Source organism: Ambystoma mexicanum, chromosome 7q (assembly GCF_040938575.1).
Source record: "Ambystoma mexicanum isolate Mex_15411 chromosome 7q, UKY_AmexF1_1, whole genome shotgun sequence".
Taxonomy (NCBI): domain Eukaryota; kingdom Metazoa; phylum Chordata; class Amphibia; order Caudata; family Ambystomatidae; genus Ambystoma; species Ambystoma mexicanum.
In genome coordinates this window covers 555,305,642-555,331,040 of record NC_090941.1, presented here as the reverse complement: position 1 = coordinate 555,331,040, position 25,399 = coordinate 555,305,642, and the positions used below count along the sequence as shown (strand labels likewise).

The 25,399-nt window shown below is 46.3% G+C and overlaps 1 protein-coding gene across 1 annotated transcript in view; it reads right to left on the bottom strand.

Annotated features, from left to right (window-relative positions):
- The window catches only part of VWA8 (von Willebrand factor A domain containing 8), a 3,012,337-nt gene that overhangs the window by 2,211,350 nt on the left and 775,588 nt on the right, over positions 1 to 25,399 (bottom strand). Inside the window, exons 11-12 of the mRNA XM_069639376.1 lie at positions 22,898 to 23,032; positions 22,717 to 22,794 (exon numbers count right to left, since the gene is read on the bottom strand). Coding sequence (XP_069495477.1) covers positions 22,717 to 22,794; positions 22,898 to 23,032 — 213 coding nt within the window. The remainder of the gene's footprint in view (positions 1 to 22,716; positions 22,795 to 22,897; positions 23,033 to 25,399) is intronic.

Genomic DNA, 25,399 nt, shown 5'->3' with positions numbered 1-25,399 from the left:
GGGGGAGCCACAGCGGGCGGTAACCCACTGGTGGCGTGGCGGTGTTTGGGCAACCAAACACAAGAGACAGACTCCGGAAGAGCCAGGAGAAAGCGGGAAGGGTCTTCGCCCTTTCCAGACCCAGCGCCCCTTGGGAGCCTAACACGGCAGGGGCGTCTGGGGGGGAACAACAAGGGCTCAGCTTCCCCCAAAGAAACGGCACTCTCCCAGCCCAAGGTTACCTGCAGGGGCAGGCGAGGATCAGGCAAAAGGGCTGGGAGAGTTGGTCCTATGAGGACTTGTGGAAAGCAAGGGGGAAGCAGGTTTTCGGACACGGAGCAGTCGCCGCATCTTACAAAGTATCTCCACTAATGTGTGCAGTGTGTTTTATGACCTGTGGAGAATAAATCTGCGGCCTTTTTATGCCAAAAAACCAAGCAAGGCTCATGTAACACTTTTCTGGGGGGAAAGAAAGGGGGTGTGAGTATTGCTGAATGATGGGTCCAAAAATGGACGGATGCACGGGTTATGCCTACCCGGCTACCCCTCGCCATCGTATGTTTTCCTTTTAAAAAAAACATTTTTTTAAATTGTTATAATGCACCAGAGAAACAAGATTGAAGAAGATTCCTTATATCAGGCACACCTGGGGATGCAACGCCTACATAACCGGCAAGGGATCCAGGTGAAATAGAGCCCTCCTCCCATTCCCCCACACTCCAAACTACCAAAAGCAAAACCAAACGCAACTGAGGATCCATCCAAGTGCCACAATTCTCCCTCTGGTGGTAAAGCGATCTAGAGGTCTGTTTTCTGATTCGGCACAGCTTGGTTTGCTCACAAGGCCTTTCGGGCACAGTATCCAAATGCCTTTGGGTTTGGCAGATGGGGCTCGTGTTTTAATATATAGTTCTTCAGTATCATAGCATTAATCCACGCGGCAATGGCCCACGCACCCATGCTTTCGCCACACTGCGGCGTGCAAGGATAAGCAACAGTCCCACCGACCTGTGTGCATGGCCCGGGACATGCGTGGTGTAACCAATAGTCCGACCGTAGGCAAAGGTTCGATATGCTCATCTTGCTTCCAACACTAAAGACTTGTCTCCAAGACTCATATACCCCAGAACATAGCCAAGTGAAAGAAGTCGGCCTGCTCAGCATGGCACCATTTATACTCATGTGACGTCTCAGGGTAGATTTTATGTAGACGAGATGGTGTAAAGTACAACTCATGAATACATTTCAAATGTACCAGCTTAAATCAGGCATTAGATGAAATATGGCTCGCCTGCGCACACATGTAACCCCACTGCACATCCGTCATAGAAGTTTGGAGCCACAATTCCCATTTATTCTGTGTACCCCTGTCACACTGAAACGGATATGGGTTGTTTGACCTGAATAACTTGACCTACTGCCTTTTTCACCACATTTTTTTGGCCGAATTTTGTTTTGACCTACTGCAGAGGGAGACCCCTCCCACAACAACCCCTAATGTGGGGGGAAATCCCCCGCTCCCCTCCCGACTTCCCCCACCTCAACTTATTCCCTTAGCCCACCCCACAACTATTTTTAAATTAAAATATACCATTTGACCTACCGAATTCAACCAAAAAGATACAATCAAATCAGAGTAGGTAAAGTTGGCACTAGGTCAACTATGCCAATACCCACCGAACCCTCTCTTTAATATCGTTCTTCTCTAGGACTGAAACACGTTTCCCCTCTCCCTGAATCACGATTGCGTCATGTAGAAATGGAAAGGTACAAGTCTGTGCTAGGAAGGATGAAAATCGATCTTTAAAGGAGTTGCAGTAAAAGAAAATGAGGGTCGGTGCATGAGAAATGTAAATATGGAAGGAAAGTGGAGTAAAATAAGAAACAAATGTATTTAGGCTTTGTATAGCTCTACTTGTGCCGTTTGGTTGGCCACTTTTGCGGGATACACGCATTTTTTTAGCCCATCTACCCCATTACAAAAGGGCACTAGCCTGTTAGTATTGATTCTGTCACCAAAAGGAGCAATCCATTCCTAACTGCTAGGCCACATCCTACTGCATTTATGGTCTAGCCGCTGGCCCACACTGTTGACAGTGGCACACCTCAACTAACCCGCATTAGGCGAGTGTCACCGGTCAAAACCCTCCTCCGACTCACCAGACACGATCTTTGAGCCGCCCTGCAGAATTTCTTTCCGATTCACTAGTGGGCGTGACAGTACTTCAGATAGGTGCTGACGGCTGGAAGCCTGATTTGAGGGATCAACCGGCGTGGGCATTCGGCCCCAGGCAGGAGAACAGCCCTGAGAAGATACGTTTGGACACCAGGGAAGATTGCTGTGCTCCATTTTCTTGATAGATGGTCGGGGAGCCTGGGTAACAGGCAGCAAGAGGCCACATCCAGAAACCAACAGGCAGGCAGGTAGGAGCAGGAAGAGGGACAGTGTAGGCCCATGAGGATGGTCTCTGGCGTTTGGGGGCAGTACCTGGAACAATGGAAGCACTTGATCTTAGCATCGCAGCACCTGTATAAATATATCAGCAACAATGGCATTTGTGGGTTTGCATTTTTAGGAATTTTCTTTAATTTATACTTGGTGTATTTTTATACAGTATCTATGATGTTGCGTGTTGTGTCATAGCAGGAAAAATCCAAGGATGCGGCTTGGCACTTCGGCTATTCAGGCTTGTGTCTTCCATCCAAGGGGAGGTGAACGGTGGAGAGCTGTGCATTGGTGGAAGACCAAGGCTGATTGTAGCCTGTGGCATGGAAGGCTGACCAGAGCAATGCCAGTTTTTATGATGGCCACAGAGATCTCCATTCATCACTTGATGGTTTAGATTGTGCCACTAGGCCAAAAGTGTATGCTCTACGGGTTGGCACAGCCCCTTAGAGCGTATGGCTAACATGGAAAGGATAGGCAAGCCCAGGGAGATATAACACTGGATACCCTTGCAGGCACAACATTGTTATGGCTATACAAAAAGGATGGGTGTCCCCTTCATCGTGGACATCGGGGAGAAACACATGGGAAATAACAATAGATATCTCACGGAAAAAAGTTATAAATCAATATTTCTTATTAGTACCCGGCGAGGGCGCAATCAGAATGAAAGAGCCATTCTGATTGGCCCTCGCCGAGTAGTTACCAGGCCGGGAATCCCTCTGTCGGGATTCCACGGCCTTTGTCCCTGGCGGAGGGCGTGGCAGCCCCTCAGCCAATGAGGAGGCTTGATGCGGGGCCATCCCCGCTCCGAGCCTCCCCAAGGCTGAGAGGCTAACTTCACCCCCCCGCCGGGACAGAGGTAAGGCTTTTTTTTCCCCTCCCTCCTCCCACCTCCCTGCCCTCTCCACCCCACTTACCTTCTATGCCTTGGTCCCCGGCGGGGGACGATGAAAGCCTCCAGCCGTGTGAAGACTCGGAGCGCTCCGAGCCTCCACACGGCTGGAGACTTCCATCGTCCCCCGCCGGGGACCCAGGTACGTTTTTTTTTCTTTTTTTCCCCACTTTCCCCTCCATGATATTTAGCACTACAGTGATATTAGAGGACATTATATATGTTTATAATGAGGCTAAGGGAATTGTTTGCCTTGAGTATATCACTACAGTACACAACAATTTTGGCGCTTCTTTGCACATTTTTGAAATACGTTTTATGCATTTTTGAGAAACTTGTCTGGCTCTAGTGGCACCATGTGTTTTTTGTAACGATTGAATGATTATGTGTTACGTTTTTATGTGTTTATGATTATAAAAGAATGAAATGACTTGGATATTATGACTCCTGACCTATCACACTCCTGTCTACTATTTTGAGTCCTTAACTTTTTCTGTGCGACATCATCTATTGTAATACAACATTGTTATGGGACAGGCGATGTTTGGCTACGCCTGTTATTTGGGTAAAGATGTCTGTATTATTTCTCAGATTATTTTTTTTTGGTTCCATGTCATTTTATGAAAAAAATGACTTTTTGGTAATTAACTTAGTTTACATCGAAATGTTACTTTGAATTTTTTTACGTGGGGTTCCCCTCCAAACAGCACAACCCTTACCTCAACCCCCTCCTCGCCCCCCTTTACCGTTTAAACCAAACACATACATCATTTTGAAGTAATTTTCACAAAGTAAAATACCACAAAGTAATTTACTTGTTGGAAGCAACGGGAGACCCTTTTTTTTTGTTATGCTCACGCTGTGGAGAGTTATTGGGCCTCATTACGAGGTGGGCGGTAAGGGATTACAGGCACCGGTAAGGGCACCGGTGCCGGTAATCCCTTACCGCCCTTCTACGAGTTCCCTTTGCAGGTCCCTCCGTAAAGCCTGGTTTTTGCAGGCGTTAAGGACGGGACCCGCAAAGGGACTCTGGAGCTAATAACGGTACCGCAATTTGCGGTACCGTTATTAGCGCCTTTCCCATTCCTATTGAGCCCTATGGGGGCTCAAATGGGAATGGGGAATGGCCCTGGTGAATGGGGAATTACCGGTCCCTCCGACCTCGGAATGGACCGGTAATTGCTCCATTCACCAGGGCGGAGTCGGAAGGGTTTTGGAGGCAGCCATGGCACTAATAGCGCCATGGCTGCCTCCAACCTCGTAATGAGGCCCATTGTGTTGAAAATAATAAAGTGCTGTTGACAAAAAAAAGTGCATGCTCAAATGTGGGACCCTTGCTTACTACTCCCGGGGAATCAATATAAACCACACTAGATAGGTCCAACAAGGCTGAAACATGTCTGAGGTTGCCTCTGCTTGCATGCAGAGGGCACTTGGCCTAGAGGTTCTGACTGAACTATTCTGCTGATGCAGCATTAATGGCTACGACATTCATGGGTGGCAACTTCACAAACATATTGGGGCACAGGCAGTAACATGAAATCACCAAAATGGAAATGGGAGTGCCAGGACAAACCATGTGCTCAAGTAACCAAGGAATCTGTGCCAGTCCATGAGCTTCAAATGAATGCAGACTCTTGTCACAGATGGACGTCTGTGATCAAAGCTGCTGGCCGGTGCCATCATCCTGGGGCACAATTTGTCAGCTTGCCGCAGACTTCGACACCCTATCCGCTACTGCCTGTCCTCTCCCCCACACCTCTTTACATATTCACAACACCATACTCCGCAGGCCGTGTCTTTAAAATCCAACATTCTGACTCTCACTGGCACGTTGACACCCAAAGCATGGAAATGGAAGAGAGGCTCCACTTCACTCTGAGCCCTACTTCCATTTCCAGGGTGGTCATGATTCCTTTTTCACATAAACAGAATCCACGGATCATGTGCTTACTGTGTTCCATGTTTTACCTCAGTTACCATATCCATGGCACCATTGCCTGGGGGCTAATAGCCAACATGCTCTGTTCTTTAGGACATACATGGTGATTAATGCGTTGGCTCTGGCCTATTAACTTCGGTTTTGGGTCATTACCACCAAGTAAGACCCTCGGAATCGACTTCCCTGCACCATCACTCACTGTGATCCTCTTTCCAGCTCAAATTCCAAAGAACATAGTGCCAAGGGTAACTAACATTCTAGAATTCATTGCATACTGCAAAATCTACACTGCAACACTGTCTTGAAATTATAAAATCATGGCAATATAAATAAAAGCTGGTTCTTTTGACTTATTTTATTTGAATGTTTACACAGTGATGGCACTACCCAAAAGGTTTCAGAGCCCCTTACAAGGTCAAAGGGAGGATTTGCAAAAGTAGTTTGCCATTTGCAGCAGCCAACCCCATTCCCATAAAATGTGGGGTACCACAAGGTTCTTGTGTCTTCCCCACATTGTATAATATATTCACAAAGCCACTGTTCGATGAGCTAGACCTCCTGGGTGTCACCTACACTAACTATGCAGATGACACCCAGATCCTCATACCCCTATCCGGAGAGTAGGATAAGGACCTGGCTTTGGTGAATAAAATATACCTATAATTCAGACATTGATGGCCACACATGGCCTATGCCTGAATGATGACAGACCGAGTTGCTTATACTTGGTTCCACACCCAACCTCAACAAACTAGGCCAGAACTACACCACCTTTAATATTGATGGTAATTCCGTTAAAGTGTCAAAAGAAGCAAAAACTCTAGGTTTCTACCTCGACTCTGCCTTCACTTTTAACAAACAGGTTAGCGTCTTGCCAGCCACCACTGCCTACACTTGTAAGCTGATTAGAGCATGCAGACCATTTTTGTCGAAGGAAAGTTGCATTACCTTAGTGGATTACTGCAATGTTCTTTATCTGGGGCCAACAAGTACCTCATCAAGAAAATCCAAACATTGCAAAATAACGCTTTAAGAGCCGCTCTTGGTATACCCAAGAGAGAACACATTTCACATCTGAGGAGACAGTTCAAATGGCTCAATACTAAGACAAAATCTTGCTCAAACCCTATCCCTTACGCATAAATGCCTCAACCATGTACCTCTTATGTACCTCTCTGAGAGAATCACTAAACAAACCTCGACCCATCCTACTAGGACCAACAATTCAGCACGCCTAGCTGTGCCCAGATTCAAATTAAAAAAGGCAGGAGGAACCAGCTTCCCTATCATGGCAGCTCAGGCCTGGAATGCCTTACCACCCTCACTGAAAGCACACCAACCCTTCTATTTGTTCAGGTCCAACATTATAAACTGGCTCATCACGAATGACACCCCTGGTCAGCCTTAATTATGCACATATCAGAACTTAGACCATCCCATCCATTAGCTCTGATTCCAATCTATTTCGTGGCGGACTATGAAGTTTCTCACCTCTCACTTTATATATGTATTCTTTTATGTACGCTATTTGTTTGCATTTCCTATTGTATCCACTGTTAAATTGTCCTCATTCCTTTCAAATAATGTAACTAAGCTGAAAGTATTACTGTAATTCACTGTGCTAAGGCGCCCAGATACCCGGATCGGGTGCGCCATACAAATAAACAAACTAACAAACAAGGTATGGCAGGATTGTGACGGGGCATTAGTTTCCAGAGAGCATGGGGTCGAGGGATGGTTTCTAAGGAGGGGGGAGATATTTGTGCTGTTTTGATTGCCTAGGGGAATGTGCCATGTGAAAGGCAGGCATTGATGAGGCTGACATGCAACGATTTTATCGGTTTATTGAGAGGCTAACGCAGGGAGTACCTTCCTTCCCCCAATTTCGGTGTCACACAATAAACGGTTTAATATTGAGGGCTTGTGGCCAGGATTTGCCTGGCTATTCCTGACTCATGGCAAGTGCATTGTGACAGACCATTCATTTTGATGTAAGTGCATTAAGGTGGAGGGAAAGTCATCTTTGCCTTGTTAAAGTGCAGCGAGGACATGACCCCTGAGTTCCAGGGAGGTGTATACGTTTTGAATAAAGATCAAGAACTGATTTTTGATTTGGCATTGTGAGTAGAAATCAAGGTGATTTTTGCCACTGCGCAAAAAGGCCATTTTAAAAATGAATACAATTGAATTAGATTGTGCCAGGAGACATTTCCTTACTAAGCTGTTCATCCGTTGTGGGTGGACAGTGACAGATGAAGGGAGCTGGCAAGCTAAAATGATGCTAGATGTCACATCAAGAGGAATTGACATTTCGTGTTCCATGTGAGATATGGCACAAAGCATTACAGGCATTTTATATGACCTGAAATGCGCAAGACAAATTGAGTGAAAATGCCTAGTTCCCAGCTTATCTATACTTCCACTTGCAGTTAGTGGAAGAGCGAGTGCAGACAAGTGAGGCCTGTGTGCGGGGTCATTCTGAGATTCTAAATGAGGCGCAGAAAGAACTTAGATAATTAGAAGACCAAGCACAGCAGAACCATATTTTCCAGTTAAAATAAGAAAGCCTCATGGTACAACTCAAAAATGTGTTAAAAAAACAGCAGCAAGAGAGGGCAGAGTGTGAAACACTGTTTAAAGAGTGTGTGGAAAATTTAAGCACACTGCCAAATTAGGTAAATTAACAGACTATTCATAATAGAGCTCTGTTAGATGACATTATGACCTATCAATTACAACTAAGGGAGTTGAAAAATGAAAACAGTCAGTTAAAAGAATTCAATCAGATATATCAGCAGGTACATGCATTAAAACAACAGAAAATTCAACTGGTGAAGCAAAAAGACCTCTTGAACCAGTAGAATAGTGTAATTACACAGGAGGTGAATCAGTTGAAAATGGGTGCAGAAAAGAGTCAGTCAGGTTCTCAGGAACTGGCTGGAAATAGGCAAGAAAATGAAGAACTCAGAGCGTGCGAGGCAAGCGGAAGCTGACCTGTTACAGGCAGCGCAGAGCAGAAATGCGTAAGAGAAAGAGATTGGTATTTTGAAAGCCAACCGCTTTGAATATGTGCGGTAAATGCAGGCCGCACAAAACGAAAATGAGCCAAGTCAGAATGAAATCAGGGAATTAAAAGATTGATTAATGGCCCAGCGTAAAGTGCTCAAGGCCAATCGGGCCCTGGTCTCAGAGTTAAAAAGCCAGCTCACTGAACACCATAAGGGAATAAGGACAGAGAGAAGCAGGTGTGAGAGTTTGGCAAGTTAAATTAAAAATTACAAACGGGCATTGAGGTACCCTGATCAATCAGGATATGGTCCTTTCCCTCTGATCCAGGGGAGATGCCCGCCCCAACAGGAACCTCAGGCCAGTTAACCACAACTTCTATGAGCCGACTACGACTGACCTCATGCTTTCTACCTACCAAGCCTAGGGAAACATGTGGCACTTAGACCTACCCAGGCATAGCCGAACGGATCCAGAAGGCCAGTCCTTATCTGAGATTGAGGAGTTCTCACCTCTATCACACAAAAGGGAAGGTGGCCAGACCAGTGTATCCTGGGTAGTAAGTGTTGTAATTGGCTCGCGCTTTCGCGTGCCTTTGTTGTTGTCCCGTGTGATAGAACGGCTCGGCGTTCTACGCTCGGGGTGACAGTTGGAGAGGAAGGAGCAGGGAGCTGGGAGGAGATTGATGGTCACGTAAAAGGTTGAAGAATAAAGTAACTTATCACTTACCTGATTCTTGCGTTATTACACTGGCGACGAGGATTTCTTCAACCTTCAACCCACGCGTTTCACTAAGCCGTGTACCATCACTGAATCTCAGCTGGTCTTCTGTACCGCGCTCCTTGACGAAGTCGAGCGCGGCTCACGGCGCAGTTCACAGCCGTTGGCTCCTGGCTGTCGGAGGAGTGTTGATTCGGGCCGCGCTCCCGGACGGGGTCGAGCGCGGCTCGCAGCAGTGTGCGCAGCTGTTGCTCCTGGCCCTCTGGGATCCTTACTCAAGCCGCGCTCCCGGACGAGGTCGAGCGCGGCTCACGGCAGTGCATGAGGCCGCTGGCTCCTGGCTTGCTCAGGGGTCTTAACCCAAGCCGCGCTCCCGGACGAGGTCGAGCGCGGCTCTAAGGGGTATTGCAGATGCTGTGTTTTGGTTCCTCGCGCCCTGCAGCAAATCTACATCTGCAGGTGAGAGGCGAACCCTGAGTGGGGGGGCATAGTCCAGTGGATCTGGTTGGCCCGGGAGGGCTCCTGCAGAGAACGCGGTTTTCCGCGTGTGTTCGGCTCGCCCCTTCCCGTGAGGAGGATATACTAGGAGTTTCCTGTGCATCGGTGGGAGGGGTTTCTTCGGCGGCGAGGATAGGAAGGAAGGTTAACCCCTTGAAAGTGGAAGATTATGTGACTGCAATTCCACGGTTGGCCACTTCCTTTTCAGTTAGGAGGAAAGTGATTGCGCCTGTGGATTGTTAGTAGGCAATTTATATTGTCTGACATTCTGCAACCGGCAACCAATTGTGGCATTTACATTCAACAAATCTGTTCCTTCAAAAAGGGTTGTGGATGAGATCAACCTGATCTGGTCACGCGCAGACTTTTCAATTATTCCCATCTGCGGGTGGTGAGGATCCTTATTGCTTTAAGCCATACAGCACAGTAATGCTCGCCCTCCTCCAGCTTTTCTTCCCAATCCAGGAGAGCCCCCCATTGCATGGGAGCTTTGGGTGTACACTTTCAAGGTATATCTGAGAGCGTCAGGGGGTTCTAGGATGTCTGATGACGACAAGGAAGCAACCCTACTTAATTGTCTTGGCACGCAGGGTTTGAGGATCTTCAGACATCTTCCAGGCCAGGATGTAGTGGCTTTACCTTCTGGCGAGGGTGAGGGAGAGGGAGGGTAGGGAGTGGTTTTAACATTTGAGACTGCTCTTAAAAAGTTGGAGACACGATTCGGCAAGAGAGCCAACATTGTGCTGGAAAGGTATCATTTTTTCTCGAGGGCACAGGGTCCTGGCGAGAACATTGACTCTTATGTGACGGCTCTACGCGCCCTCATTTCTACCTGTAAGTTCACGGGGATTACGGATGAATACATTCGTGACCGGATCATGATGAGGACGAGGGACTCTAAGGTCAGGGAGAGGTTATGGACAGAAAAGGATCCTCCATTGGAAAAAGTGATTGAAATAGCCCGTGCCCTGGAGGAATCAAGGAAGAGCGTCAAGGAAGTAACAAAGAAGGCGGACATCGTACACATGGTTCAGCCACGCAAGACTGAGGACAGTCGTGCCAGGGACAGGGATCAAAGGGCGACGTCAAGTAACAGGGATTTTTGCAAGAAATGTGGATGGAGGGGTCATGTTGCAGGAGCTAAGGAGTGTCCTGCTTCTGCAGTTGTGTGCAGAAAATGCAAGGGAAGGGAAATTTTGCCCGCATGTGCAAGGCTGCTCCACAGAGGGAAGTTGTACGTATGGTAGATCCTGACGAAGACGATAGAAATGTAACGGTTGTAGGATATGTCAGCCCCTCCTCTGCGGCGGGTGTTCTTACCAAAGAGGGTGCGCTGTTGAGTGTGGGACCAACCAATAAGAGTGCGTGGGCTACCCTTAGTGTGAATGGAGTTCCCCTTAGTGTGTTGGTCGACACGGGTTCTCCATATACCATGATTTCTCCTGTGCTGTACAAGGGGAAGTTCCATAAAGAAGTGTCTGATTTGAGTCCGCCTGACATCAATCCATGTGCATATGGACGTGTTCCAATTAAAGTATTTGGATATGACTGGGTTGATATAGAATTCCATGGCCGGAAGACTAGAGGAAAGCTGTATGTAGCTCATAAGGGTGATCCGGTTATTGGTTGGGATGAGCAAGCTGCCCTCGATATAGAGGTTCGCCCGGGTAAAGATGTTCCTGTTTTGTGTGTGAGCAAAGGAAGAGAAAATAGTGTGGGTCATGGTAGCTTGTTGACACCTGAAGATCTTCAAGAGAAGTTTCTGTCAGTTTTCTCCTCTGTCCTGGGCAAGTTGCAAGGCTTTTCACACAAAATTGTGCTTAAGAGGGGTGCCATCCCGGTTGTGCACAAGGTCAGGCATGTACCTATCATAGCACGTGATGCACTGAGGACGGAACTTAACAAACTCATGGAATCCGGTGTGATTGAGGAGGTAGATTCCTCAGAGTGGTTAGCGCCTATTGTCTTGGCGCGCAAATCCGATGGAGGCATGAGGATGTGTGTCGATCTCAGAGATTTAAATTCCAATATATGGATCGACAGACATCCTTTGCCTAATATAAATGAAATGCTTTCGCTTGTGGGAGGGGCGTCTTGTTTCTCTACGCTAGATTTGTCCTCTGCCTATCACCAGGTGGATCTGCACGTTGAATCACGCCCTCTCACCTCATTCATTACACCGTTTGGAGCTTTTCGTTTCCGGCGGATGCCTTTTGGTTTGGCCTCTGCTTCTGCTGTTTTTCAGCGAGTTATGCAGAAGTTATTTTGTGGAGTGGATGGGGTGGAGTATTTTCAGGACGATATCTTGGTGTGGGGCAAGTCACGTAAGGAACATGATGAGAGGGTTCTACAAGTCTTAAGCATTTTGGAGAGGAGTGGTCTGACGGTCAAACTGAGTAAGTGTAAAATAGGGGTGGAGAGTGTAACATATCTGGGACACACTCTTGATGCCAAAGGGACACATCCCAAGGCTGAATTAGTGAAAGCATTGTGTGGGGTGTCTCCACCCACCAGTAAGGACCAGTTAAGGTCGTTTTTGGGGTTGGCTGAATATTACAGCAAGTTCATTCCCATGTACTCTGACAAGACAGTTGCCATGAGAGCTTTGCTAAAAAAAGGTGTACAGTTTGATTGGTCAGAGTTGTGCCAGCTTGAGTTTGAAGGTTTGAAGACTCTGGTAGATCAGGCTCCATCTTTAGCGTCCTTTTCTCCCTCAAGGAAAACAGTTTTAACAGTGGATGCTAGTGAGTATGGTGTAGGGGCTGTTCTTGAGCAGAGTTTTGACGGGTCGTATCGCCCCATTGCATTTGCATCCAGGGTTCTTAGTGAGAGTGAGCGTAGATATGCTGTCATAGAGAGGGAAGCCTTGGCCGCAGTTTGGGCATCCAAACATTTCAGAACATTCTTGTGGGGGATGGAATACACGATACGCACTGATCACAAGCCCCTGGTGCACGTCTTGACTACTAAGGGGTTGTCCCAAGCATCCTCTAGGGTAATGCGTTGGATGGCCGACATGAGTGAGTATAATTTTAGAGTGGAATATATAGCTGGCACTAAAAATATTGTTGCGGACTGTCTCTCTCGTTTTCCCCGTCACAATATATGCGTGGCAGATCCATCACAGTGCGTGGCGGGTGACGAGTATGTGTTAGTGGCCAAGGTGTTTCCGGCCGTCAGTGAACAGGAGTGGTGTACAGAGTGTGGACGAGATCCAGTATTAAAGAGCTCTCGCAACTGGTGTGGGCAAGGACGATTTGGATAAATCGTTCGGTCAAGTGTGGTCGGAATTGTCGGATGGTCCGTGGGGCATTGCTAGGGGTGCCAGGTTAATACCACCTGAGTGTCTAAAGGGTAAGTTGGTTGAGTTGGCTCATGAGGGGCACATCGGTAGATCCATGATGAAGAGGAGGCTTAGAGAAGGGTATTGGTGGCCCAAGATGGATGAGGAGGTTGAGAGGGTAGTTAAAGATTGTGTGCCCTGTTCCATCAGCGAGCAAAACAACCATGCCCCAACCCATTCAACCTGTGGAAGTGCCCCAACATGTGTGGTCAAAAGTGGCCGTGGACATTATGGGTCCCCTAGAAGCCTTGGGTGGAGGTTTGAAGTATTTTGTGGTGTTGGTCGATTACACCTCCAGGTGGGTGGAGGCCACGGCTTTGTCCTCAGTGACCACGGAAAAGGTGATTGATTTCTTGTCATCAGTGTTCGACAAGGAGGGAGTTCCTGCGGGGATCGTCACCGACAATGGTCCCCAGTTTGTATCGGGTGCCATGCAAGAGTTCTTTTCTAAACTAGGGATTCGTCACCATAGAGTAGCTTTGTATAACCCAGAGGCCAACGGGTTAGTGGAGCGGATGAACCGGTTTGTGAAAGGGGCTGTTCAGTTGGCCATCGCCAATGGTTTGCCCTGGTGCAGTGTAGTGTCTGAGGCATTGAAGGCTTACAGGCTTACCCCTTCATCTTTTACTGGTTTGTCTCCGTTTGAGTTAATGAGGGGTAGGGAACCGGGTTCCAAACTTCGGATAGCTGCTCTTGGTGGTGGTGTACGAAGTTGCGTTAATATGCAGGAGGTTCTTGATAGGGTACGTATTAAACAATCCCGGTTTTGGGAATCTCAACTTTGCAAAAGGAAGCCCCTGCGTGTGCAAGTTGGTGATTTAGTGGTTGTAAAAAATCCTAGGTTCGTGGCTAAGGGCTGTTCCAAGTTTATGCAGCCGTGTACCGTGACCAAAGTTGGTCGTGGTTATGTCAAACTACAGGATGGTACCAGGTGGAGTCTGAGGAGAGTGGTGCCTGTTAAGGGAAAAGTTGCGGTTACTCAGGACCAGGGTTGTGAGGGGAGTGAGAGCACAAATGGAGAGGGTCTCGAGTGTATGGCCGAGAGTGTGGTTCCGATACCTAGTTCTCCAGATGCCAGTAGTGATGTGGTAATATCTGGGCAGGCCAATGTGGTAGGCCATGAAAGTGTTGAGGTGTCTTCCCCGGGGAGTGAAAGTATGGCGCCATTTGGTGGGGAGGCGGATGGGTATTCCGAATGTGATTCTGATCATTCGGCTCCAATCCTGGATGATCTGAGGTCAGGGGATGCTGATGGATGTTCAGTGCCTGTTTCGGACAGTTCAGTTTTAATTCCATCTGAAACTGAACAATGTGAGGCTTTTTCTCTTGTGGAGGATTCCAATGTCATGTATAAACGTCCTAACAGGTTGAAAAAGTTTCCAGCAAAATACAAGGACTTTGTATTAGAGTTTACAGATACTTAACATAATGTTGTTTTTCTTCCTCAAGGTTTTTCTTCATCTATTCTGTTTTATTCTGTTATTCCTTCAAATTGTTTTCCTTGAGGATATGGTGCTCACATGTTTTTGTGGTTTACGGGGGGAGAAGTGTTGTAATTGGCTCGCGCTTTCGCGTGCCTTTGTTGTTGTCCCGTGTGATAGAACGGCTCGGCGTTCTACGCTCGGGGTGACAGTTGGAGAGGAAGGAGCAGGGAGCTGGGAGGAGATTGATGGTCACGTAAAAGGTTGAAGAATAAAGTAACTTATCACTTACCTGATTCTTGCGTTATTACAGTAAGCAATAATCCACTGAGTACTTCAGACCATGAAAACTCCCTTCATGAGTAAATGAGGGAGCTGGACTTAAGAAAAATTAGATTCCACTGAGCCCACCTAACTCGCTTCGCTGGAGAAGAACATTCAAAGCTTCAGCCCACGAGGGTCATCATAAAGACCTCCTTACATTCAGGAGAAGGGATGAGTTTCCCCAGACTGACTGGAAGGGGGGAGACTACAGAGTTGACTCAGTCTGAGGAACCGACTGAGTATTATCATGTGCCAAAAGGTGGCTACAGGGGAAATGACCCTGAGAATTCACAGCAACACAGGCAGGAGGAGTCCAGACGCTGTGGATCTGGGAGGCATTTCCAGTCTCATAGAACTAGGGAACACCAGAAGAAAGGAAATGGAGTACCAATAGGAGCTCTGGTTCAGAAGGTGAATGGACTCCGGTGCAGAGGAAGAAAAAGACAGGGAAACAAAGAAAGGGTTTTGTTAAAGACCCGATTCGACAGATAAAGGTCATAAAGAGCTTTTTGACTCCCTACCACAAGAATGCTAAATATTCGGTATGGGAGCACTTAGAGCTTTTTGAGAAAGTGATGACATCATTTGGAATCATAAATTATGTGAATTTGCATGGAGTTTGTCAAGTGGACATTCTCCCCCAAATACTCCAACCTTTTGCATATTGAAATATCTTTTTGACCAACTATACTCAGGACAAAGGGAGGGCCACCAAATTCCACTCACACCACTTCCTGGACAACTCCAACATTTCAACGGGAATATTTCCGTCGAAGGGACTGCGCATCTGGAGATAGAAATTAGACGGCACAGAGTTAAACATCAGGTGATATTCGTGACTCTAGAGGGCACACCTTGTTTGCTGGGGAACAATCTCCTGAGGAGGTTATCACCTCTGATCGACTGTGCAGACAAGGTCCTCTGGAACCAGACTAACCAGCCTATAAAATGAAAAATGAGTACCAATTATGTGAGCAGGAATTATACCTGTTATTTAATTGATCAACGTTCTGAGAATGTAGTATTCCATTTCAAGAATAACCAAGTCCCAGAAATCACTGTCATCACTGTAGGTTAACAAACTGGTGATGGGAACTCTTATCCATTCTTGAAAATCAACCTTCCTCCCAGTTATAAGTGGAAAACAACAATGTAAGGGGACATGCTAACAGTTTACACCAGTCCAAAATCAGAAGAAACATTGAGTCCTGTGAAACCAGACAAGGACAAACTCGCTCAAAGTATGACGGACATTCAGAAAAAGGGCTAACAGTTGTTTTTCCCCCATTGAATTACATGATGGGGGAGCCGGTGTGAGCCAGAGTATGCATGGAAGAAGCTTGATCAGTAAAGAATTATTCAAGAAATTCCAAAAAGTTCAGACCATTCCCACATTTAAATGCATTGACAAATGGGAATTAGGTCTGGAAACCCCAAATTCCAAACATCTCCTGCCTAGAAGGTGTATGCTAAAAACGTCCATTGGCAACAAAAGCATAGAACTTAATTGGTGGGTCGGGAGAGATGTCCCCTCTGCCTTTTATCTGGGAAGTGACAGTCTCAACCGATTTGTAATCAATTTGGACCTAATTAATAAAAAAACCTAGTCCTGACAGTGGGCTAACCCCACAGGCTTTGACAACACTGAAAAGGCATTCCGTTGAGCTCAATTGCTGCATTATGCCATTGAAGTTCAAATGTGAGAAGAGGTCACCATCCCAGGACAGGAGCGACAATTCACTATTCTCCTCAAAATTAATCGAGGACAGAACCGCAAACATCAGGATGCCTATATAAATCTAAATTCCTATCTTCAACAACAAGGTTTGTATTTAAATCTGACACCTCTAGTAGACCGAGAACACGACACAATTTGAATATTGGTGGATAACAGTGACCCTCGAAGTATTAATTTGGGAGCAGACACATTTATTGGAATGACGGTTAATGCCAGGCATTATTCTATTGATTTAGGTGATGAAATCATGGGACCAATCCCAAACAATTGTTTCGACATCAGTGACAGTATTCTTGCAGAAAAGATTTTTACTAGGCATGGGGAGAATTTCATGGTGTACTCTTCCTGCCCCTATGCGGTGGAAGAGGGAACTTGTGACATTAGGAGGGAGGAGGTAGTGTTTAGAGTCAAGGACCACTTCCTCGGATCCCTGGAACCTGCTGTCCAGGTCAACACCCTCAAAATAGATTGCTCCATCCAACTGGAGGATACAGATGAAATTGCCAAGCCTGAGGTCTTTCCAGGTTTCAAGCAGATGGCCGAGGACAAGATCATTCTTGCTGATGCCTGTGAGACCAAGGAGCAAAAACAAAAGTAGAAGCAGGTTTTCCTGGAATTGAATTGCAAGATATCTTTTCAGTGGACTCATACGACTGTGGACGTACCTCTATTCATTCAACCACCATACCCACGGACCCAGAGATGGCTCCAGTATTTGTCAAACAATAGCGGTTACCACTTGCGTCCATGGAGTCACTCACAGAGATTATTAAGACCTTAGAATCCTGTGGGATAATTTGTCCGATCGAAGAGTACCTTCAACAATCAGGTACTGGAGATTCTCAAACCCAACGGCCAATGGAGACTATGTGCAAAACTGAGGGAGTTGAACAAACAGGTCCACCTGCCAAGGTGGCCACTTTCTTACATCGATCAAGGGCTGGCCCAGATCCTTTTCAATAAAAAGTCTCTCGCCTTCGAGGCCGGATGTTCTCAACAGACAAACATAAAAATTCTGTTCTATGAACACTTTGGGTTAGGGCTTCACCTCTGGGTCCCCCTTTTCTGGGCGCAGACCCCTCTGAAATTGTATTCAACAAATCCACAAGACAGTTCCCTTCTCAGTGAACTTTGGGTGATAGCTTTCCACCCCTGGATCTCCCTCGGCTGGGCTCGGATCCCAGATGACAAGGGGGACACTTCCCTTCCCTTTGTATTGCAATACTTCTTGCTTTCACAAATCTTAATCTTTTTAAACAGGTTTTTAAACAGGTTTTGCCCCTCGCTGTCGGTTTCAATCTGCCGGGTTCACTCTCGCAGACTTTTCCCATATCCAGTTCATGTACTCATTTTCACCAGGCAGGATTCACTTCCCTTAGCTTTCACAATCATCTGCCAGTCAAAGACTTTCGATGGTACAGAGGATTTTACAAGACCCCTGTGTGACCACTTTGACCTTTCTTCGCCTCGTCCCAAGGCCTTCTGGTTATGGTAGTATTTACCATTGGGTAATCGCCCAGGGTTTCCCGAGTGAGCACCCACGTGGTGCCTGACTCCTCTGTTGCTGGTTTCCCCCTCCTTCGTTACTAGTGTTGCTTGCTTTTCAAAGTTCAATTTAGCTTTTGGCTACTTTTCGTTCAACACAGTTTGGTTTCTTATCGACACTCCCCTCGACTCACCGGCTGTGATGAACCACTTGGCTTTCTTTCTCCTTGGAGTCTATGTTGGTACCACAGAGACAAGCGTCTCTCCCCGGCTTGGTAATCAGCGGAGGAGGGTCTTGTGTACCGTTGACAACTCCTGCAACACACTTTGGCTATTGTTCGCAGACTTATCATTCCTTCTGCAGAGGTTCCACGGGCCTTGGTCGGAAAAGACAAGGTTGACTCTCTCCTTGTCACCCTCTCGGTCTGCGCCATCGTTCTCCTCCTCTTGAACTACCGTGCTGAGTTAGCTCTTAGGTTGTGCGGTCTGCCTTGCTCGTCTTGTGCTCCACCTTTTATCCCTGTGGGGAAAGGAAAGGGCAGTTAGGTGTGTGTGATTCTGGTCTATCGTCGGACTTTGCCGGACTCTCGTATTGGGACACGTCAGGTAAACAGCTCTGGTGTTAGTCCATTGTCTTTTGTGTTATGCGAAAGTGTTTGTGTGGAAAAAGGGGCGGGGCAGTGTTTTGGAATATGCTACCTGGTAGGATGGGGAAAATGTGTTGAAAGAAGGGGGGATACCCCGTCTCGCACGTTGGTGTCTCACGCCCACTTCCCAAGGACGACCCCTCCAGGTGATACTTCCTCACTGTTCCACCCCTATGAACTGGTTCCAATAGTGATGGCCATGTCCTGGCCACCTGGATGACAGATCCCCGGGGACTAGCTATGGTGACACCTTCAGGTTTCTCACAGTACCTTAAAGAACTTCTGGGGGACCATTATTGGGAGAACCTGGAAGTAGTATAATAGTTTTGGGAGAACTACCATTTTAACTACATTTATTCTCCCCATCAATAAAATGGTCAAGGAGTTACGTACCTTGGGCCACTGTTTTATTGAGTCTATTAAAGGGAAATAATTTGCTCGTTACATAGAATCCAGAGAATCCGTTATCTGTACTCACAAGTATCTTATGCCCTTTTCAGTCAATGCAAACTGGGTCTCATTGTTGTCACCCGTCCCAGATATTTTTCCTTCCTGAAATCTCATAACTGATTTGTGTATATTTATTTTCAGGCCCGCCACCTCCCCGAATTGTATCAGTTCTGCTGCTAAGGCCGGCAAAGAAGTGGTTATGTCAGTCACTGTCAATAATAGATCGTCCGCGAAGGCCATCACTTACTTTTCTGCCCCAAATTGAATACCCCTGATTTTATCCTCCTCCCCAATTCTGGACAGTAATTGCTCAAGATGGAGCGCATTTAGTACCAGAGATAACGGGCACCCCCGTTAGGTCCGCCTGGTTACCCAAACCTCCTGCAGGAGCTCTCCGTTGATATCGAGGTGTAAGTTTGGGGGTTGATAATTTGCCCTGACCATTTGCAAAAATCTGGGTCCAGATCCCATAGCCTCCATAGTAAGGAATAAGAAGGACCACTCCACTTGATCAAACACCTTCTCAGCATCTAATGTTATTACCCCGCCGATAATCCTGCTTTGTTTATTTTCTCAATCAAATGGCACACCCACCTTGTATTATCGAAAGTTTACCTGCCCGCAACCAACCCCGATTGGTCAGGATGAACTAACCAGTCTTCCTAGTCTAGATGCTAGTATTTTAGTATAAAGCTTATCATCAATATTGATAAGAGCTATGGGTCTATATGTCCCACACTGAGCTTTATCCTTGACTGATTTAGGAAAGAACATCACCTTTGCCTCTTCCATCGTAGATGTAATAATGCCCTCCCCCCTGAAGGAGTTAAACAGAGAGGTCAATACCTCTTTGTATGTCTTGTAGAATAGTGCTGGAAAGCCAACCGGGCCAGGGGCCTTGTTAAGTGGTAAGGACATTATCGCTTCTCGTACTTCCTCTGGGGTGATCACACCCTCCTTGCTTCTTCCTTCATCCGCACTTGCCGTGCCAACAGGCAATCAGCCTTATTGGCTTTAAGGTAATAACTTTGTCTTCAATACAGCAAGGCTTTCTCCGCTCGCCTAGTCTGTAACAAATCTAATTGCCCCCTGAGATACCTAACTTTTTTCTGTATTGCTACCCCCTGTTCATTTCCATCTCCCTCATGACTATTTTCAATTGCTCTCCCTTTTTGTGCCGATGTTAATTGTTTTTTTTGTCAGAGCTTTTTTCGCTATCAGTTCCCCCCTCATGGTCGCTTTGAATGCATCCCAAACCCACCTTTCTGATGTTCCCAGAGTCCCATTTAGTTCAAAGTATACCCCAATATTGATCCGTATTTCTTCACACAATACCGGATCTCTTAATATATGTTCTGGGAATTTCCACCGCCATAATCCTGACCCTTCCATATCCTGGAACATTTTTAACATTAATGGTGCATGATCGGACAGATTTATAGGACCCAGGTCAATTTTCTGTATTCATCTAACAAGGAGGCTGAGACCCACATATAATCTATCCTCGAAAATGTCCGATGGACGTGTGAGTAAAAGGTATACCCCTGTGTTCCCTGCTGTGTTTCTTTCCAGGCATCTATTAAAGTTAGATGGGCCATGCTAGATATTAATTTTTGAGTGGGAGGTCTGTGCGAAGACTGTCCTGCCCTGCTCCTGTCAACTTGTGGATGTCAGGCCATATTAAAATCTCATGTCAAGATTATTTGTACCTTCGGCGAAATGTTCAAGCTTAACCAATACCCCCTGGAGGAACCCGTCCTGCCCAGAGTTTGGATCATACAGTGTAGCGATGGTATAACATTGTCTTCCTATTTGAATTTGGGCAAAAATATATCTTCCCTCCTTCTCCATTTCTTTGGCTAATATGTTCTGTCCCACCTGGTCATTCAAAGCTATACACTTTGTAAGTGTACTAAGTACATGGATAGATTGAACTGAATGGACAGGTTACACAAAAGACCAATGGGAAGGGGGAGGAGAGGAACATCAGGAAGGGCATGGCTATAATAGCCCTGCACTCAGAACCATGGATGAGTGGTGTTCAGGTGAGATCAGGAGGAAAGTTGGTTGACCGAGAGACCAGATGCAAGAGGGAACAATCCAATGTAATTCTTGTAAGTATGCTTTTCCTGAGTGTAGGGGCATCAACATTCTTGCTTTTTAATTTTATCCTTCTGGATTCCAGTCTGGGAAGGTTTTGGTCACCTCAGATACTGCATTTCTGGGCCAAGTGGAACAGTGTCTTGGTCAGCTATGCTCTGTAGATGATGCAGGTATCTATAAGGTAATTCAAGGCTTGATGGAGTAGCAAGTGAAAATTCTTGAGCATTGAGGTGATGTGGTTGAATTTCTTCCGTCGTGCGATGAGGCAGTATGCAGCATGCTGGGTAGTTTTCAGCTTGGTGTGTACCTAAAACAGGTAAATCTATAGCCCCATTAATTGACTCCTAAACAGGGTCAACCTATATCTGCAGTCTGAGGTGTACCTATGTCTACATGTAAGACGAGAGATAGAACCTCAAATTTAAAAAATAACTATATCATAGGAGGTGAGAGTGCTAGCTCTCTCAAAACTAAAAGTCCTGAAAAAATGGACATAGTACCCATAAAAATATATAGATTGTATAACAATAACATTTATTAATGCATATATCACAAACTTTCATGAGAAAACGCTAGAATCTAGTGTAGAGACACTTCATGAGTGCTGTTGTTTACATTATTGTCATTGTGTCTATTGTATTGTTCATATGTTGATACATTTTTATCTTGTTGATGTGATATTGTATTGAGTTATGACTCGCTTTGAGATTCTATGGATTTGATCAAAAACCCAACACTTAAAAAGGGACGATAATAATGATACGAACTTCGACAAGAAAGGGTCAGTGACCCAACTTTGGAATAATGCTGTAACATGGATAAGAGAAAGAGTGAAGGAAGAAAGTGCACCAGGCAAACAGAATAAGATTATGCACAGGCATGTTCCAGCAGAATGGACAAGTGCAAAATAGCTATCCCCCATAAAAAAAGGACTACAGCGGACATTGCACATACCATGGTTGTGTAACCTAATACTGACAGAGAAAGTGAGAGCAATTGAGAACTTGAAAGATAAAAAGATAACACAGGTCTCTGACCTACCCCAGCTCCCCTCACACCTTAAATGGAATCAAGCTGATGAGAAATTGCTTAATGCAAACCTTATCTTGCATTGCAGCATCTATTTATGGGTAAACAAATGTGCATGCCACAGAAGAGCTGTTGTCCCATTTCTGGAAATGAAATGTAAAAACATCTCCTACGCAGCCTCAATTGTACAGAGGGAATGGAATGGTCTTCTTGTCAGCATCAGAACCTTGCTCCTATCTGACAACAATATAAAAACCTTATCGGACCCAGTCCTCCACCCGCAGATCATTGGCCACCTATTACCCTGATTGCAGGTTACCCACGTTGCCCTGTCTCTCTCAATGCAATCTCTCATACAAGGAATCCTTGCCTCTGGACATCCAGCACGTACACAGAAAACAGTGTAGGATATTATTGAAGACCTAAAAGGCCAGGTGGGCCCTATTAAAGTCTGTCCATTGCTTTGGGTCTCTAGAACTGGTGGTGGTCCATGCAATAGGAACATTCCCAAATAAATAATTAGTTTTATACAATCAAGTCTTGCCACCAGATCATACTAATATTCTAGCACACTGATCGGATGGAACTGCTGCATAAATAAGCATGTGAATAAATACATTTGTAGCAGGACCACTATTCATTACATGTTAAAGCTTAATAAATCCTATTTTTCAGTGGTTGGTTTTGTACCTGGTACAGCATAACAGGTTCGATTTCATATCGTAGCATATCGGCAAACTCCTTGGCAATCACAGTTTTTCCACAACCCTGAAAAAAGAGAGACATTTCTCAAGGGAAAAGTAACAATTTCAAAATAACCAGAAATGGAGGGAGGGGAGAATTCACTGCAGTACCAGCATGAACTTCTTACCTTTCCACCAATCAAACACATATCCTTAACCATATGAGACTGCACCATCTCTGCTAACAGCTGCTCGTGGGTGATGGTCTTTATGAAATTTGTTGAGCTTGGGCTTGGCCTTAAAGGTCTTGTTCCGGCTGGGACCTGCGAAAGAAAAGAAAATGCAAACAATTCTTTCCAAAAGCTCCAACAAAACGACCAGCAATGTTTTTGTTAAACAACTACATTTTACTAGACTGGTCCTAGGTTAACCCATTCTGCTGGCCAGAGAGCTCATTAATTTAGGTGCTCACTCCAGCCAAAAGCAGAGAGATTTTAATCCTACAGGGTGCGCTCAGCCCTTCATCTTTCTGAGGTTGCTAAACCAAGCACCATTGAATTGGGTAATGATATCATATTTTATTATAAATCTTAGAAGTGCAAAGAAGCTGACATGCTGTTTGATATTATTACTATTATAATGAATGAAAAGAGATTTCACTTGTTACATGTGGACAGTTTCCTATTGCTGTCTGGTTTGTCTAAAGGTAGGTACATACTTACATGCAGTACTCAGCTAGAGGCTGATATTTTCACACTGGGTCCTCTGCATCACCCTCACTGGTGTGACTGGCTTGGGTACACCACATGCATTGAAGAATCCTTGGGGCTCTGTTGCCGATTTACTCAAATCTTGCCTGCATACATTCAGCCTTTTTAGGTGCAGGCTGCCTCCTCAGCTCTCCTCTTGGAAATTGATTCCACACACTACTCAAATCTCTCGTCAGGATTTGCTCCTCTGCAGTCCTAACTCGCCAGGCCCCACAGTGTCACCTCATGTCAGAGCTCAATTCATAGCAGCTCATAATTTTTGTTTTCCTCAGTTCGTCACACACTCACTGATACCTCTACAATACTTCCACGTTTCTGCTATCCCAGGGCTTTCTGCTGCTGTGCTTCATTGCCACCCTGCCACCAATACAACTATCCCACTCTTCCAGATATAGAGTCTGCCTTCCCCACTGATAGAGCAGATATTTCCCTATGGTTCTCAGGCTCAATTCCCTTCCTGATCACCGTTTGATTATAGTCACAAGCACCTCATTCCCAGCTGGACACCTCTAAGCCCTCACAGCCACACACAGTGCATGGCGCATGCAACCTTATGACTGCTGTCAAGGTGAGAGCTGGTAATTTCATTTGATATGGCTCACCATTCTATGAAAACCTCATCTACACAGGTTCTTCCCTGTTCTTCCAAAGCCATCAAGGACCACATTGACACCCTCGCTCCAGCCTTGGCTGACTTCTACAACCACTCTTTCGCCTCTGGAACCTTGCCCTCCCCTCTGAAGCACTCTCCTGTGCACCCTCTTCTCAGAAAACCCTCAGCCGACCCCTCCCTTGCGCCAATTATTATCACCTGATCTCTGTCACTCCGTTCCTGGGAAAACTCCTGGAAAAGCTGGCCATCTCCCAGCTAAATCTTAACACTGAATCTGTTGGTTGTCTCCATGACCATCAGTCTGGCTACAGAGCAGCCAGAAGCACGGAAACTGCTCTCCTGAACATCCACGAAGACCTGCCCTCTAACCTCGATTCAAACCTCCCCTCTGGCCTCATGCTACTTGATCCCTCTTCTGCCTTTGACACAGTCAACCATGCCATCCTGCTCAACCGGCTCTGTCATAACCTGGGTATCACTCATCAGGCTCTGGCCGAGCTGACATCTTTCCTCGCTGACCGACCCGCCCAGGTCCAACTTGGGTCCTTCCTCTCCTCTCTCTCTCCACCTGTGGTGTTCCACAGGGTCTAACCTTTCTCCCTGGTTGTTCAACCAATACCTGGCACCTCTCGCCCAGCGCATGGCTGCTCTCTGCTCCAACTTCCAGTGCTATGCGGATGACACCCAGCTCGCCTTTAGGCTCCCCTCTGCCGCCTATTCTCCTTCTCATCCCGGATTATCTGTCTGCAATCCAGAGTGGTGTGCCACTAATGATCTCTGCCTGAATGACAGTAAGACAGAGATCCTCATCAGCACACCTGCGCCCCTCTTATCCGCCACACTCTGGCCGGCCTCCCTTGGCCCTCTTCCTACTCCCACCTGTGGGGCTAAGAACCTCTGGGTTATCTTCGACTCCACACTCTCCTTCTCTCCTCACATTTCCGACATCTCTAAGAAGTCAAACTACCAACTGCACCTCCTCAGAGGGATTCTTCCTTTCCGATGCTTCCCCCAGAAGTTCACTGATCCAGAGCTCTGGTTATCTCTAGACTTTACTACTGTAACAGCCTCTTTTTAAATAAACCTGCCTCTACTCACCGCCCTCTGCAACTCATTCAGAACAGGAAAGCGAGACCTTTCCTTGGCCTCAAGCCCAGTATCTCTCCAGCACTGAAATCTCTCCATTGGCTCCCAGTGGCTGCAAGAATCAAATTCAGGACCCTATGCATTGTCCACAAGGCCTTCTGGGGCCTGGGACCAAAATATCTCCAGCTTTCTCTACAGAAGTAGCTTCTTTCTCAAGCTCT